This window comes from Malus domestica, chromosome 10, assembly GCF_042453785.1.
Source record: "Malus domestica chromosome 10, GDT2T_hap1".
NCBI classification, from domain to species: Eukaryota; Viridiplantae; Streptophyta; class Magnoliopsida; order Rosales; family Rosaceae; genus Malus; species Malus domestica.
Genome location: NC_091670.1, coordinates 6,229,296 through 6,248,029, shown reverse-complemented (window position 1 = coordinate 6,248,029; position 18,734 = coordinate 6,229,296). Strand labels below are relative to the sequence as shown.

General features: G+C 36.9%; 1 protein-coding gene across 1 annotated transcript; it reads left to right on the top strand.

The window, feature by feature from the left end:
- Window positions 1–10,651: 10,651 nt before the first annotated feature.
- On the top strand, window positions 10,652–11,305 carry LOC139188516 (uncharacterized). The gene is made up of 2 exons (XM_070806101.1): window positions 10,652–10,891; window positions 11,153–11,305. Exons 1-2 carry the CDS (start codon window positions 10,652–10,654, stop codon window positions 11,303–11,305), a joined length of 393 nt encoding a protein of 130 aa, XP_070662202.1.
- Window positions 11,306–18,734: the final 7,429 nt, after the last annotated feature.

Here is an 18,734-nt window from a genome sequence, read left to right as displayed (position 1 = left end):
TATCTCATATCATATGGGTCAAAAGCAAGAGTATCCCATATCATGCTTTTTCCCTGTCTTTTCCTTTGCCTTTGTTCTTACATGCAAAACAAGGAGAAAGAAAGCAACCAGTCAGCACTTGGAATCAAACTTCCAGTCAGGAACTGACTGCCTAGAACCCCTTACCTGATTACTTACCTAGCATTGCTCTCGAATACTCATCTTCAACATCTTAGGCTTCCAGAAAAGATACCACATCTGCCTGAGGAACAGATAGGGTAAGTGAGAAGGATACAAGGAAGCATGTGGAGACAAGCGCAACAGAACACGTGCAAATTCATCAAGGTCGAACGCACTATTGATTTGATGGACTTGTTTTGACCCTCAAATTCTTGAGTCGGCCTTATACTCTGGAGGAAACTAGAAAACCATTCAACCCAGTTCAAGAATAAACCTGTGGAAAGTTACTTCTTCAAAAGCAAAAGTATCTCATATCATCTTTTCTCCATTTGCTTCTCCTTAACCTTGTTGTTGTTTACGACACAAGGAGAAGGAGAATAATCAACCGAAAGCCGAAGTCAAACCTTCGATCCAGATTGCTTGCTTGAAAGTCTGATTACTTACCTTGTCTGTTACCTCTTTCGGCAAATCTCCTAGCTCGGCGACTTGGGGGACTCCTACTATAGGGTTTTGTATCGCACTTGACCAAGCCTGAAACTACAAGTAAGCTTCAAGTGAAACTGATACATTACCTTGTACATCTTCATCAGTTAAAGATACCACCCTTAGATGGAGGAAAAGTACTTCCAGAGAAGATGCCACATCTACGTATGAGACAAATAAGGCAAGTGAAAATGATACCACACTTCGGTACTTAGAAGTTTCGTGATTACTCAATGGCTTGGATCTTATAAGTCCCTAACCGATGAGCTTTCCTCACTCGAGAACTTAGAAGAGCACTGTTTGTACCATACTTGACCAATCCTGAAACTACTGAGCACCGGTCAACGTTATACCGTCAAGGACCCGGAAGACCTTCCCTCCAACCAGAAGGCCAATCATAGCGTGACACGTGTCAACATCAGAAGCCAATCACAGCGTGACACGTGTCAACGTCAGAAGCCAATCACAACACGACACGTGTCAATGTCAGAATGAAACTAGAAACTCTCTTCTATAAATAGAGATCATTCTCTCACAATATTTCCTAATGTCATTTGTACTAAATCATTCAGTAGTACTTACTAAATGAGAGCTTGAACCTATATACTAGTGTAAACCCTTCACAATTAATGAGAACTCCTCTACTCCGTAGACGTAGCCAATCTGGGTGAACCACGTACATCTTGTGTTTGCTTCCCTGTCCCTATCTATTTACATACATATCCACACTAGTGACCAGAGCAATCTAGCGAAGGTCACAAACTTAACACTTTCTGTTGTACTAAAGTCTTCACCGATTTTCTGCATCAACAAATAGAAATGCTTTTGTTTACAGATGTTAATTTAACACACTTGTCTTTTGTTTACATGAAAGGTAGTTGACAAATATAATGTGGTTCAGGAACAATAACTCACTTGCATCAATGTCGTTTGACGATGGCATTAAAACTCAACCATCGGCATTCAACCTGATGGAACATGACCACATAGATCATTTAATGGTTCCAAATAATGTCGAAGGGGTCGTGGATGAACGTCATCGTATGACCTGTAGAGCACATGGTCATCGGGGAATAAATAGGCCATGATGGGCACCCAATGGTACAAAGAAGCTGATGAAATTAATGACAAAGGGCAGCTAGTAGAGCCTCCTCAGACTGTTGCTAGATTTTCTAGGTTCTTAGGAATGCTATCTTAAGAACCATCATATTTTCCAATTAACATAGTCGATTGGAGGAATTTCTACAAGGCTTCAAACATAGATCGTGCTTGGCAGAGGATTAAGATAAATAAACAGAAGAGGCATTAATGGTTGATGGCTTTCCTATATATATAGCTAGTTATTTCATTGTCTTTTAGTTTTAACCCTTGAATAAAAAAACCCCACAAAATGCCATCACATCAACTTTTATTTCCTTTGCCAATAAGCAAGTTAAAACCTTATGTTTGCTATAATGATTAATTTATTCCAATCCTACTTTGATCTCAAATGCTGTTATCCATACACAAGTTTAACTCTTCATTTGTTATGTCAATTATCTTGCAGTTGGTCACTCAGAAAGTAGCGCTAGAATAAATCCTGGTTCATTGTGATAAATTTGAAAGAAGAAGCACCAAATACTTAGTAAGAGGCTCCATAGACAATTAGAATAGGGTCCACATCACATTATGCACCACTAAGATGCAGCCTCCATGTAGATTAGTGATGTGCAAGATGGCTTCTTTTAACTTTGTCTCCTTTTATTTTTCTTTGTTTTAGTAGAAAAATATTTGAAACGTACTGGAGGGGTATTACAAAGTATTGGAACAGATTCATATTTCATATATTAAATGATGGTGCATAATTAACAACATCATATATATGTAAATGGGCAGGGGATTCCTGATTGGACATATGGTATAACACTAGAATTATAGCCAAAAATTCGGTAGGTTTGTGAGATGAAGTTGAATGATAGATGGAAGCATTACAAGGCAAGTCTGAAGATGGCATACTAAACTCCATTTCTGCACTCACCATTAGCAGAAAAGTTCCATTGTCATGATATGCGTGTCAACCAAGGCCAATGGAAATTGTTAGTGCAACTATGGGATACCGTAGATACTTAGGTACCACACACAATCAACAAATGTTCTTCCCTTTTTATACACCATATATTCATGATTTAGTTATGACATAATGAAGTTTATAAATGTCTAGATTGTATGTATTGGAGATTAGGATGAATTTCCTTGAACGTAGCCTAGCTAATGAATGATAAACTTGACATATGCAGAAGTGTGCTACATCATGTAGAAACAATAGGAAGGTGCTACAAATAGGTCACACGAATGGAACCAAGACTTTTGCGCAAATCAGACACGAACATGTAAGGCTCTTCCAGGTGTTTTGTGTTATGTTAACTTAAATACATGTTAGTGCAAATGGAATGAAGGTGAATGTTGATGTTAAGATATGAAACAAGGTGCAAATTAGTTGTTTGACAGTTTATGTTTACAGGAACAAGTTGATGGAAGCAAACCGTACTGCATTACATTCTTTACGCTGACACATACTCGGAAGAGTGGGGAACCAATGGATGCTCGGTTAGCTGAAATAATTGTAAGTACGCCATCAATTACCAGCTACTACTATTTATATGTAGGCGAGATATAGAAAAGGTTTGTGGATTCTGAATGATAGTGGTTTAGATTAATTGGTATTTAATGTTAGTCAAACAAAGAGCATATGCCAACAGAAGCTTGCATTAGTTAATACAGTGGAGTAATGAAAGAGATTCCCATGCATATGAGTTTTTTGGTATGCACTATAGACCGAAGAACAGAACATGCACTTGTAGTACTAGTATTATTGTGAAACATGGTTGGAATATCTTTGATTTAGTAGAATTTCAAATGTATATAGAGCGCATATACATTAGTAATTAATCTTGTCACGCAATTGTAGGATGATTTCAATAGAAAGCTGAAACTATACGAGGATAGGAATGAGATCGTAACTGATAAGGCTCACCATATTGTGTACGCTAATGTATTGAGGCTTGAGAGAAACAACTGTATCAGAGGGTTTGGGACAGGGGTTGTGTGGTCTGACGTGCTATAACTAAGAAAAGGAGAATTTCTAGAAAGGTTGAAACAATTAGAGCATTATATGAGGAGCAAATAAAAGCTACTAATATTGAAATTGAGAGACTTAGGATGGAGGCAAGTGAGAGAGATGAAAGGCAAAGGATTGAGTCAGCAAATGTTCTTGCATAATTAAGGAAAGAGCATACCGATTCAATGGTGGCACATAAGAGAAGGGTGGACTTGGAAGTGGAGACCATAAAGCGTGAAATTAGGGCTGAAATTATGTCTGCGCTGAAGAATACTGTTGATGGAGACATGGTACAACCAATTGGAGTATATATGACTCAAGTTTGTCTTAATAGAATTAAACTACGGACTGGTTTGGAGATCCAAGAAAGTGGAGACGTTAAAGCTGAAGGTTTTGTTATGGTGCAGAATATTGGCACAGATGATGAGATTGGGTATCGTCTATGCATGTTGAATGTCATTGGCATCAGTAATTGAAAAGTTAACTATGATCCTTTTTGTGAATTGTACTTGATGTATATAGTATTTATGCCATAGGGAAGGCATAGAACCGGTTGGGTGGATTTTGTTAGTTATGAGATTGATGTGCATAGGTACATAGGTGGGATAAAATGTAACATCATCACCCTTGGGTACTTGGTTGTGTTGGACAATATCGTTGAATGTAATATGCTTTCTTATGTAGCACAAACCTTATAAATCTATTGTATATAAAGTGTGGTTGGTTGGAAATGTAAATCCTTTTGCAAATCTAAATTTCATGTGAATTTTATATTAAGAACATGTGTTTTAATAAAGTACAGAGCTATTACTAAAATTCATGTAATACAATTCAAAATATGACCATTTGGATAGCTGTATATTGACACCAACTTTGGTGCCTATATCTTCAAAGCAACTAATCTTAATATAGACACATAGGATTGGTGTCTGTATAAGTATGAATGGCACCAATGTTAGTTTCAAATCTAGCCACTAATAAGAGGGACAATGAGATACTTCGAATTTTAGAAATAATTATAAAATATAAAAATGTTGTATTATTCATATACACACCAATGCAATATTGGTGGTGTTTGTAACAATAGAGTCCTCTACATAGGACATGTTCTCTAATTTAGTGGCTGCTTGGTGGCAATTGAGCTTTACCACCAATGTGAGTGTCCACAATTGTCAATAGACACCAATAAAAAGGGTGTCTTTTAACCAAATTTCTAGTAGTGTAATAGCAAAGGTAATATCGGGTCTTATGGTGGTAAGATTAACTTACCAACTAATAATGACCAATATTTGGTAGAGGCTTGCCTTCCAAGTTAAGTTTATGCTTGCTGTCAAGAAGGGTATAGACTGGTTTACCATCACCCATGTTGGATTCCTTGAGAAAACCCCTGACATACTTCCTTTGGTTAAAAAATAACTCTTTGTTGGATGTTGCCATTTCTATTATGAGAAAATATTTTAACACTCCAAGGGCCCTTTTGTTTGGCTTCTCTAAGTCTCACTGGACTAGATTGGACTAACACTTAGTGTAGTCCAGTATTTGTTTAGAGTAGAGACTACTTTTAATGGTACTATGAGGAACTTGCCTTGACTAGCAACCTCCTTAGGCGGTCTTAGCGAGAACCCCCTTAGGAAAACAACAGGACTGCTAAGACCAACTTCATTCGTCTGCTTTGCTTGTCTTTTTCATTCATCTGCTTTGCTCACAAACTCTTCTAACATGTCTCAAATCGCTGGGCTCCAACCTAGAAAAGAGTCTAAGTCGACCGGACCTGGGGCCTTGGAAGAGACAGTGGTTTGCTGTTTGATACAAGATCTGCCAGAACCCAGATGACAACCCATATGACAAAACCCAGATGACAAAGTCTAAAACAAAAAACAAACTTTTTGATGGTGATGTTAATTAGAAATGATACGATTTGGATTCTAAGAAATGGGTTTGTCGGAAATGGATATGTTTGGATTTTCCGATCATAATTTAGCAAAAATGGAAGATGAAGGATGTATAATAGAATCAGATAGGAATGGGAGGAAAATCAAACATACTTTTGGTCTGTAATTTCAGCATCCAAAATGCTCAAATTGCAAAACCCAAATGACAATAAGCTCTAAGAAAACCTAGATGACAAAACAATAACCAAAAGAGAATTTTAAATAATTTGGAGTGATCCAGAAGATTCTAGAAAAATGGATGTTGAAGATTGTGAAAAATGCCAAGGCTTTTTCTGAGAATGAATGAAAATAATGGAATTTGCTGATGAGGGAGAAAATAGATAGAGAGAGATTGAGACAGAGATGGACGGGAAAGTAAGAGGAAAGATTTAGGGAAGCTAACAAGAGAATTCTAGAAAAAGAAAACGAAAACGAAAATAAAAGAAAAAGAGAGAATAAATTTTTATTATTTTTTATTCTAGTCTTTATCTGACAATGCACCAAACACTTCACTAAATCAGTCTACCTTAGTCTATTCTAAACCAGTCCAATTTAGTCCCTGAAGCTAGTCTCGTCCGAGATAATCTGGTACAACAAACGGACCCCAAGATCCTTAATTGTAAATTTATGTTGGAGTGAATGTTTGAGAGTGGAGATCTTATCAGCATTGTCACTTGCGATGATGAGATCATCAACATAAATAATTACCACAATATTGCCAACTATCCCACTGCGAACAAACATGGATGAATTAATATTGCTCCTTTTGAATCCAGACTCTTTAAGGACAAAACTTACCTTAGCATACCAAGCCCTTGGTGATTGCTTTAGTGCATAGATTGATTTGTGTAACTTACAAACCAATAGGAATTGGTGGCAGCTTCATATACACTTTCACTTGGAGATCACCATGCAAAAATGCATTTTTCATATCCATGTGATACATAGACCATCCACTGTTGATAGCCACTAACAAAAGCACCCTAACAATGTTCATTTTTGCCACTGTGCAAAGTTTTTTTTTTTTTTTTGTAATTCACTGCATATGTTTGGGTGAATCCTCGAGCAACCAACCTTGTTTTATGCCTCTCAATGGATCCATCAGAGTGAAACTTAACCTTGTAGATCTATTTGCCACCAGCTGCCTTTTTGCCCTCAGAGTTTGACTACACTCTATGTATGGTGTTTGGTTAGAGCTTAAAGCTCCTCTCATGGCTTCTTTCCAAACAACATGACAATTAGCCTCTTGAAAGTTTTGAGGCTCGCAATGGTTACTAATGGTGCTCAGGTAAGCAGCATGAGAGGGTGTGACCTTCTGATAGAAGAGGGTGTGATTTTTTTTCGAAGTGCAACCAACTCTGTAACTAAAAAACTTTCATATTTCAACTAAATTTTTTTTGAAATTTCAACAATTTTTTAATAAAAGGGACACTTTGTCAAACAATTCAAGGCCTCTTGACCATGTTTAGGCGAGTTTAAGCCTATTCCCACTGGCAGAGTTGTTTTCTTGGTTGCCCCACTTCTAAAGCCGCCTAGGCATGTCTTAAAGCTTGTTTTCTAAAACACTACTCGCCATCACCACAAAACCAAAAACCAATGAACCAAGCAATAGCCTTCAATGGCAAGGCCAAGAAAGACCAAGCTACCTAAGAGGGAGTCGTAATAGCTTTAGATTTAGGGAACTTTAACGAAAAGCTCCCGGTACTGTTCACTTTAACGAAAAATCACATCTTTACACTAAAAAGTCAATCTTGGTACTATTCACTTTACCCTTTATTTTGTCCTTATCGTTAAAACTTAAAGTTTTCAAGCCATTTTCATTAGTTTTCCTTTAGATTTACACATTGAATCGCCGCAGACACTCTAACAATTGCCGTTGTGAAACATGACTAACACACTAAATAGTTCAGGACCAACAAAATTAAGGCCACAATCATTAGGATGGATCATGGCCTGACTGAGCCAAACTAGATATAGAATTTGGATATGCTGTTATGGGAAGAGAAAAGGGAAGCAAGGTTAGGGGTGGGGCAAGGTCAGTAAGATGTGTGTGATGGGAGGGAAAAAAGAGGGAGTGGATGAGGAATCGTTTAAACCAACCGATCGATGATAGGGGTCACCGGAATTGTCGGATTACTGTCGAAAAACTCAAACCCGAACTAAGCTCATAGGTTACAGGAAGATGATGTTGATGTTGATGTGAACTTCAACATGTCAAAGGTGAAGGAAAAGAAATTCAATTGGAATTATTTGGAGATGAAATTTGGTGAGGGCAAGTCAAAGGTTTTTTAACCGAATATAAGTCAACCAGGAGTGGTAGGAAAGTGATGAGTGCAGGGCATTTTTGTCAATGGCAAAGAGGGTTTTTTTTTTGAACAAAAATGGCATAGAAGTATTAACACAAACTTAGCAGATACAAAATAGGATGAACAATATTCCAGTGCATTTTGAGTTTTAGTATATTTGAATATCATATTATTATTTAAGGAAAACTAATTAAAGTTTTGTTAAAGATTTTCGTTAAAGTTCCCTATTATTTACTACTATTGGGGCTATTTGTTTAAGTTTTGGATCGCTCCAATAAAGTTTGAGGCCAATTTGTCTTTAGTTTTGAATGAAAGCCCAGCAAATTTTTAGGCCCTTCTTTTATATGGCCAACCCAAATAGATGAGAAGTTTGGCACTATTTAAACCTAAGAATCTTGTTCATCTCCAATGTTCATATACCAACTTCTTTTCATTCTTATTTCCTCCAAAGTATCTTCATTATATGTGTTCCGTAACCACTCGAGTGATGACAATGCAAGGTTTGTAAACTTGAGGCGTAAAAGTTCTGAGAAAGAGGTGGTGATATAGGGGCAGGTGGAGAGTCTATGGTACAGATGGATGATTTTGCTGATGTTGGAATGATTTGTAAGAAATCTATATTGATGAGAAATTTGGTAGGGATTGAAAATATTAATTAGTGAGTCATCTTGTATTTAACATGAGGTGGAACTCATAGCTTCAATGTAGCTATGCAGGTATCTAACTAAACTTATGTAAGTTTATTATCACACTGATTAATATATATCAAAATAAAATTTAAACAAAAAAATGTATTTAGTTTTCACATATTTTTTTTTAAATGCAGATTTCCACTAACATGAGGAAAACGATGAAAATTATTTGGGCACCATCATTGCGGTTGTAACTTGTAACCAAATAGTGGCTTGATTTTGTTTCGTAGTATTGAATCATTAACAGAGCGAGCTGAAAATAAATGACAATATGTGGAAATACATAAATTAACTACATTTAATAGAAGAACAATATGTGGACTATTAGCTCAAAATGACATATTTATTCTTGATGTATTAAGCATATATCACACTAGACCTTAATGGGCTAAGCATTTGCATGCCTTATAGGTCATGAGCCTTTGTGTCATACACATATCAAGGTGTCCTTCACGCCTATGATATCCCCACTCAAGTCATCGCGCCTTCTCTGGCTCAAGGAGGTTGTAGGGGTCCACTATCTGCTTCTGCAGATTAACTTGCCAAAGACTACGCTGACCACCAGAGATTTCTCCAGTATTTTGTAGAGTGTGGTCTACACCACACTAGCATAACATAACGGCCTGCCTAGCATAGCCTGCAAACTTGCTTCCAAGCTACATGTGAGGAATCTAGCCTATACATAACCAAGTCAAACTGGGAAATCAACAATCACAATTTTACTATTAATAATTCTCTTTATGTTCAGTTTCTCTTAAACTATTTCTGACTTAGGCATCTGAGGCCCTTTAGTGGACACCCTTCTTCCTTTTTTAAATTTTCAAGGATGTTGGTCAATTAGGCTAACGATGCTATTGCATATGTGATTTTCATCAAACTATCATGTGATGAAACTTGCATCCACAATATATAATTGGTTATATAATGGAACTAAAGTTGAGTGTATTGAATAACTTCGAGTTCACAAGCATATATGTGTTTTCAAAACTTCGTCAATCTTGAAAGAAATGGTAACTTGCAAATAGCAAGGCATGTATCAGTAAAAAAAACAATCGCAATATTTAAAAACATTGGCAGTGTTGAAAATATATTGGCAGATTAATGAATGCCCACATAAATTTTCAATACGCACACAGTAATGTGGACTTTGGAAATGAAGGAGATCGTATTTTCAATAGGTGTGTGCTGTAAATTTCAAAATGTAATAATACGTTTGTTTGGAGTTGCTCTATAAATAGAGCGCTCCAACTACTATCAAGATATACAGAAAGAACAAGGAAAGATCAATAATATCATTATCTATCACTCCCTCTTTTATATGTCATCCCCTTGTATTATAGTTACAGTATGATATTTTACACCTGCTTCGCTCCTACCACTATTAAAGGTTATCTTTATAACTTTTACCTATTTATAACACATTATCATAACGACTCTCTAATCATTCTCTCATTTCTCTTCACCGAAAGAAAAAAGAAAAAAATGTTTCCTCTAAGGATTTTACTGTTCTTCTTCTTCCTCTGCCTCAACTGCTGGATATACCCTCGCGAAGAACTGTTTGCATCATGCATGCTTCTAGTTCTCAACCTAACAGTTACTTATATGTTTGATTTCTTGTTTGGTGTAACTTTGATTTCTTGTTTGGTGTAGCTCCTAACTACCAACCCAGTGTTTATTTATGTTAATTTTACTGCAATCCAAGATGATGCGGTACAATCGCCCATTCTGCTCTGCGTATTTAAATTTTCCTACTACTTGAATGGTGCAGAATAATCACCCATCCTATGTTATGAGAATGGTGTGGTATAATTGCCCTCCTCATTCATCTTAAAAATCTCGAGCCTAAAGTTTCAAGTGCTTATCATTTTGGCCTAAAGATCAAAATGAAAAATTTGTAAGAACCAGAAGTTCTAACACTACATACCTTCAGAATACATATTACTGCAAGTTCTTATACATCTCAGTTTTCTTTTAGAAAATAAAATGGCAAACTTGGCAAAGCTTGATTTTGTTGCCTTGGACATTACTGGGAAAAACTACCTTACCTGGGTAGTGGATGTCAAGATCCATTTGGAGGCAGGGAATCTTGGAGAAACAATCAATGATGAGAAAAGTGCATCTTCTCAAGATCGGGCGAAGGCCATTATCTTTATCCGTCACCACCTTGATGAAGGACTAAAGAGCGAGTACCTAACAGTTGAAGATCTGTTAGCTCTCTGGAAGGCATTGAGAAACAAATATAATCACTAGAAAACAGTTATTCTTCAAAGAGCTCGTTATGAGTGGACTCACCTAAGGATACAGGATTTCAAGTTAATGGCTAAGTAGAATTCTGCAATGTTCAAAATTAGCTCCCAGATGAAACTCTGTGGGGAAACCATCACTGAGGAAGATATGCTGGAAAATACTTTCAGCACCTTTCATGCCTCAAACGTGCTCCTACAATAGTAGTATAGAGAGTGAGGTTTCACTGAATACAACCAGCTGATATCTGTGCTCTTGGTTGCTAAACAAAACAATGAGCTCCTGCTGAAAAATCATCAGTCTCAACCTACTGGATCTGCACCATTCCCAGAAGTGAATGCTGCTTCCCTCGAAGTGAACGCCACATCTTCTGGTGGCAATATTCATAAATGAGGACGTGGCCACAGGTAAGGATGGTGGAACGGGAAAGGTGATAGGAGCATATTTATGCGCCTTAGTTAGCTAGTTCTTATGCACTTTTATGGTATTTTCTTAGTTAAAGTCGTCTTTTAAGCAAGTTTTATGTGTTTTCAGGTTTTTAAGGACAAAGTAAGCAAAAAGATGCAATTTGGAGCATTTTGGAGCAAAATTGAGCTAGAATGGAGCTCATGCATGTGGAGCACAAAGAATGGACGAATTTGAAGGATTGAAGAAGCTAGGAATGTGTTTCAAAGTTGAAGACTTGAAGATGCAAAGTTTCCTAATTGAAGTGGGAAAGTGCTTAATTGAAGATGAAATCCTAGTCAAGCATGGATTCCTAGTTGAAGAAGGATTCCTAGTTGAAGAATGATTCCTAAGTGAAGTTGGATTCCTAGAAGATTGAAGTTTCCTACTCAAACAAGGTTTCCTACTTGAAGAAGGGAAGTTAAAGCCAAAGAATCAGCTCAAGTGAAGACACCTTATCCAAAACATTATCCATAACCTTATCCTATCCTATCTTATCCTAATCATAATCTACCTATATTTCAGCTACAAAAGGGATTTCTTTTCCTATTTGGAGACTTAAAACCTGATTTCTAGAAGCCTTATCCCTTCCTACAAAGGTGCCACACCTTATCCCTTGTTTTTTCTAGAAATTAGCCACAAAACAACCTTTCTAGAAGGCCTTATCCCTTGTCCTACAAAAGTGACGCCCCAAACCTTTCTAGAACTTCTAGAAACCTGATTATTCCTTTCCCCCTTGGTTTCTAAAAGCCTTAGCCTTTTCCTTCAAGGATTGTGTGTTATTATCCTATACAAATTAGGCCTTTAAATCCTTTTCCTTTGCTACATAGGGGCTGCGAATTTCAGCCTATAAATACCATCCCTTGCTGCACAGATCATTCACCACCCTCTACCACATTTTCACTACACCATTCACCCAAACATCCCTCTTGTGCCGTGAGTTTGCAAAGGAAAAGGAAGGAGATTCTTGGAGCCGTGCATGCCATTCAAGGAGCTTGGATTGTTGGAGCGTTTCTAGGTGTTTTCTATCTTTATGTCAATGTTTAAATTTAATTATCTTTGTTTATTTGCGAACATGAGGAACTAATTTCTTTATAGTTAGAGGGGAATTCAAAGCCATGATCATATGTTTTATATGACTTGATTTTCTCCAGTTATGATTTCATAAATCGTGAATGTGGTTTACTTATCTATTTGATTGATAACATGTTTATGTATGTTGATTGAGGGTCGACACTTAGTTTGCATGCATGAATTTGATGCTAGAGTATAAGGGAATTTCACCTAATCGTTATTAACTTATATTCATAAGTAGTAAAAGTCGCTAGTCACGATTGTGTTAAGTAAATCCTTGGCAAGAGTAACATGCGTATTCCATAGTTATGAATGCCTCGTCAATGCTTATGATTTCCATTGAACTTAATGATCTTTGATATGTGTCTCTATCATGCGTATTCCATAGTTAGGGTCCTTGATAAGAATAATTTGGTTGTAATGCGTATTCCATTCAATTCAATGAATCTAGGGAAATCTGAGAATTAATTGGTGCAATCTAGTTAATTTGGGGCATTGTCATTCATGGTTTGTTGAAAGAGTAACTGGGAATCGAGTCGCATGCATATGTTTCATATGTGGAGAAGGAACCCTCTAACTAGCCTTTCACCATCTTAATTTCCATCAAATCGTTTTTGTCAAGTTTGTTTTCAAAGTTTCTGTTTTAAAAGTTAAATTCGTCAAAACCAAACCCCTTGCTTTTAAATCTTGTTTTTAGAGTCAAAACTTGTTTGTTTTGAGTCTTTTGGTTTGTTTTGGTGTTTTAAAGTTTAGTTTTGCATTCTTTGAGTCTATTTTAGTGTTTTAAACTTGTTTTTACGTTTTTGAGTCAATTCCAAGTGATTTTGCAATCCCTCCTAATCCCCGGTCTAGAACGATCCCTACTTACATACATTGCTACAATTGATAAAAAGAGGGTTTAATTTGAGTGCTAGTTAATCTTCACATCAAAAGGCAAGAATCATGGTGTCCAGTTTCATAACCAGGTTCCAAGGCATAATTCAGGCTCGAGCTTCAAAAATGTGAATCGCCACAAAGGCAAAGCTCATATGAACAATGCTCCCAAAAACTCTAAAGGAGCCTGCCATAGGTGTGGTGTCAATGGGCACTGGGCGCGTACTTGTCGTACCCCAAAACATCTAGTAGATCTATATCAAGCCTTTATCAAGGAAAAGGGTGTCGAGACCAATTTTCTCGACCAAGCTAAACCAATGGATATACCTTATCTAGTGTGCGACTTATTAGGGCAGTTGAACATAACCCGCCTAGATGTCTCAGACTTCATTATGGAAAGGGGGAATGAAGTATACCGGTCCAACTGAATCATTTATGTTTGATGTACTGAACTTGTAGTTTAAAACTAGCATTTCAAATTCAATAAAAGTGGCATTTAAATTTCCTATTATAAATTGCTTTGAACCATGATTCCCTTTACTCAGAGAGCATGGATAAAAACTATGGTCATTCTCAAAAAATGAGAAATGGCGGAGATATTTGTCTTGCAGACAGTGCAACCACGCATACAATACTTCGAGATTGAAAATATTTATCAAGATTGATGCGTACAAAAGTAAGAGTAACAACAATATCAGGCTAATCAGATGTAATTGAAGGCTCAGGGAAAATCCAGATCATGTTACCAAATGGAACAATATTGTCCATACAGAATGCGTTGTATGTTACTCGATCTACTCGAAATTTGTTGAGTTTTAAAGACATACGTTTAAATGGATACCACATTGAAACAAAAAGTGCAGAAAATGTGGAGTATCTATGCATTACCTCCAATGATACCAGAAGCGTATCTTAGAGAAGTTGCATTTTTTTACGAGTGGATTGTATTATACATACATAAATACAGTTGAATCACATACTATCATGAACCAGAAGTTCATTGATTCAAAAGTTTACATGCTTTGGCATGACCGTCTAGGTCATCCAGGATCACCATGATGCGTAGAATCATTACCAACTTTAATGGACATCCATTATTAAGCAGACACATTGCTATCTCAAATGATAACCCTTGCAAGGCTTGTTCTCAAGGAAAGTTGGTAATTAGACCATCACAACTAAAGGTTGATGCTGAATCCTCATCATTTCTACAAAGAATTCAAAGGGATATTTGTGGGCCTATTCAACCATCATGTGGACCATTCCGATATTTTATAGTTTTGGTTGATGCATCTACCCGATGGTCACATGCTTATCTCTTATCTACTCGGAATATAGCTTTTGCAAGACTTCTTGCTTAAATAATTAAGTTGCAAGCACAGTTCCCAGATTACCCCATTAAGTCAATCCGACTTGATAACGCTGGTGAATTTACATCCCAAACCTTTGATGATTACTTCATAACATTGGGCATTGATGTTGAACACCTTGTTCCTCATGTCCATACTCAAAATGGTTTAGCAGAAGCATTGATCAAACGACTTCAGTTAATAGCTCGCACTCTGCTCGTGAAAACAAAATTGCCAGTTTTTGCATGAGGACATGCCATTTTACATGCTGCATCATTGGTTCGATTGAGACCTATAGCCAACCACCAATACTCCTCGATGCAACTCGTGTTTGGGCATCATCCAAACATTTCACATTTACGAGTTTTTGGTTGTACTGTTTATGGGCCTATTGCACCACTACAACACACTAAAATGGGACCTCAGCGCAGACTGGGAATTTATGTGGGTTTTTATTCACCATCTATCATTAGATATTTGGAACCCTTGACAGGTGATATGTTTATAGCTCATTTTGCTAATTGTCACTTTGATGAGACAGTCTTCCCATTATTAGGGGAAGAAAAGACCGTTCCAGAAGAACGGCAAGAGCTGACATGAGTTGTTCCCACCTTATCTCATTTTGATCCTCGAAGCATTCAATGTGAAAATGAAGTAAAAATGATCTTTCATCTTCAAAGTATTGCCAATCAAATGCCAGATACATTTAATGATGCTATGAAAATGACAAAATCACATATACCAGCTGCAAATGCACCTGCAAGAATTGATGTCCCTGTTGGACTAAATAAAGTGGCAGCAAATGATTCATCTGGTGCACGCCTGAAGCGTGGTAGACCCTCAGGTTCAAAAAATTTAGCCCCTCAAAAGAGAAAGACGAGGGCACAACTGAATCTAAATGAAATCATTCAAGAAGAGAAAATGAATGACAAATCCACAATTCATGATTCTGTACTTTCAGAAAAAGAAAATGTCCTTGATGAGACACATGTACCTGAAGAAACAAAGGTATATGAAAGCAAAGAAATCTCCATAAATTATGCTTGTACTAATGAATTGTGGGATTAGAATGAAATAATCATCGACGACATGTTCGCATTCGCATTCGCAGTAGCCACTGAAATCATATTAAGTGATGATCTTGAGCCCCGCTCTGTTGATGAATGCAAACAGAGACAAGATTGGCCTAAGTGGAAAGATGCAATCCAGGCATAATTAAATTCCTTAGAAAGGCAAAATGTTTTTGGACCAGTAGTCCAAACCCCCCCCCCCCCCAGGTGTAAAGCCCGTGGGGTACAAATGGGTATTTATAAGGAAACGCAATGAGAAAAATGAGATTGCAAGATATAAAGCACGACTCGTTGCACAAGGCTTTTCGCCAAGAACTGGAATTAATTAAGATGAGACATACTCTCATGTAATGGACACAATTACATTCCGTTACTTAATAAGTTTAGTGGTTTCAGAAAAAACTTGACATGCAACTTATGGATGTCATCACCGCGTATCTATATGGAGAATTAGATACTGACATATATATGAAAGTCCCAGAAGGACTTAAGTTCCTTGAAACAACTAACAAACCACGGGGTAGGCTCTCAATCAACTTAAGGCGATCATTGTACGGGCTGAAACAATCTGAACGAATGTGGTATAATCATCTCAGTCAGTATTTGATCAAAGAATGGTATACCAACAGTGTCATTTGCCCTTGTGTGTTCATTAAGAAATCCAACTCTATATTTGCTATAGTGGCAATATATGTGATGATATGAACCTAGTTGGAACCCCTGAAGAACTCAATAAAACTACTGAATATCTGAAAAGCAAATTTGAAATGAAAGACCTTGGAAAAACAAAATATTGTCTTAACCTGCAGATCGAGCATTGTGCTAGTGGAATTTTGGTCCACCAATCAGTTTACATTGAAAAAATCCAGAAGCGATTTGGCATAGAAAAGGCTTATCCACTAAGCACATCAATGGTCGTTCATTCTTTGGATGTTAAAAAAGATCCATTCCATCCAAAAGAAGATAATGAATTGGTCCTTGGTCCAGAAGTACCATATTTGAGTGAAATATGTGCTTTATTGTATTTAGCACAATGTACTAGACCAAATATAGCTTTTTCAATAAACTTGTTAGCAAGGTATATCTCTACTGCAACAATTCATCATTGGAAGGGAGTCAAAAATGTATTGCAATACCTTCGTGGGACAACAGACATAAGTCTCTTCTACTCAAAGAAATCCACAAATGACCAGGTTTTTGTTGGATATGCAAATGCTGGTTTTCTCTCTGATCCGCATAAAGCTCACTCACAAAATGGATATGTGTTCAAGAATGGAGATACAACAATCTCTTGGAGCTCAACAAAGTAAACATTAGTTGCTACATCTTCAAATCATTCAGAAATACTTGCTTTACATGAAGCAAGTCATGAATGTTCTTGGTTAAGATCAATGATCCATCATATTCGGAATTCATGTGGTCTACCTTCAAAGACAGACACTCCAACTATCATCTATGAAGATAATGCAGCCTATATTGCCCAAATGAAAGAATGATTCATCAAGGGCGATAAGACTAAACACATATCTCTAAAGTTTTTCAGTGCATATGAGCTTCAGAAGGCTAAAGTTATTGAAGTCTGTTGATGCACAAAATCAGTGAGGACTTTGGTACAACAGAAAGTGTTAAATTTGTGACTTTCGCTAGATTGCTCCGGTCACTAGTGTGGATAAGTATGTAAATGGATAAGGACAGAGAAGCAAACACAAGATGTACGTGGTTCACTCAAATTGGCTACGTCCACGGAGTCGAGGAGTTCTCATTAATTGTGAAAGGTTTACACAAGTACATAGGTTCAAGCTCTTCTTTAGTGAGTACTAGTGAATGATTTAGTACAAATGACATTAAGAAATATTATGAGAGAATGATCTCTATTTATAGAAGAGAGTTTCTAGTTTCATTCTGACATTGACACGTGTCGTGTTGTGATTGGCTTCTGATGTTGACACGTGTTGCGCTATGATTGACTTCTGATGTCGACACGTGTCGTCTGTAATTGGCCTCCTGGTTGGAGGGAAACTCTTCTGGGTCCTTGACAGTATAACGTTGACCGGTGCTCAGTAGTTTCAGGATTGGTCAAGTATGGTACAAACAAAGTTAAACAAATCCGTTTCAATGAAAATTTGGCAAACTTGTTCACCAAATCTCTACCAAAATGCACGTTTCAGAAGATAGTGCAAAGTATCGGATTACGTCGACTTACCAATCAGATAAATTTGGAGAATTGGGAATCAGGGGGAGATATATATCAGGGGGAGCATCCATGATACATGCATGTTGTACTCTTTTTCCTTCGATTAGGATTTTTCCCACTGAATTTTTCCTATCAAGGTTTTAACGAGACAACATAAGCATACTTAACACTATATCAACAATCCAGGTAAAGTTGTGCTCTTTTTCCTTCGCTATGGTTTTTTTCCCACTGGGTTTTTCCAAGCAAGGTTTTAACGAGACAACTGATGTTGATATGTGGGCATCCAAGGGGGAGTGTTGAAAACATATTTGGTAGATTAATGAATGCCCACACATATTTTCAATACCCACACAATAATGTGGACTTTGGAAATGAAGGAGATCGTATTTTCAAAAGGTGTGTGCTGTAAATTTTAAAATGTAATCATATGTTTGTTTGGAGTTGCTCTATAAATAGAGCGCTCCAACTACCATCAAGATATACAAAAAGAACAAAGAAAGATCAATAACATCATTATCTATCCCTCCCTCTTTTATTTGTCATCCCATTGTGTTATAGTTACATTGAGATATTTTACACATGCTGCTCCTGTCAATAATAAAGGTTATCTCTCTAACTTTTATCTATTTATAACATCTTGGGCATAATTTAAATTATAGAGTCATCACTATTCAAAGAATATCTCTCCATGTAAACTACTATAGACAGTTTTATACTTTGTTGATCACCGTAATTAGCAATGAGTATTTTGTCACGCACCTACTAACAACTAATTATCGAACTCACTAATACTATCATTCTACCAAAAAATTTACTCT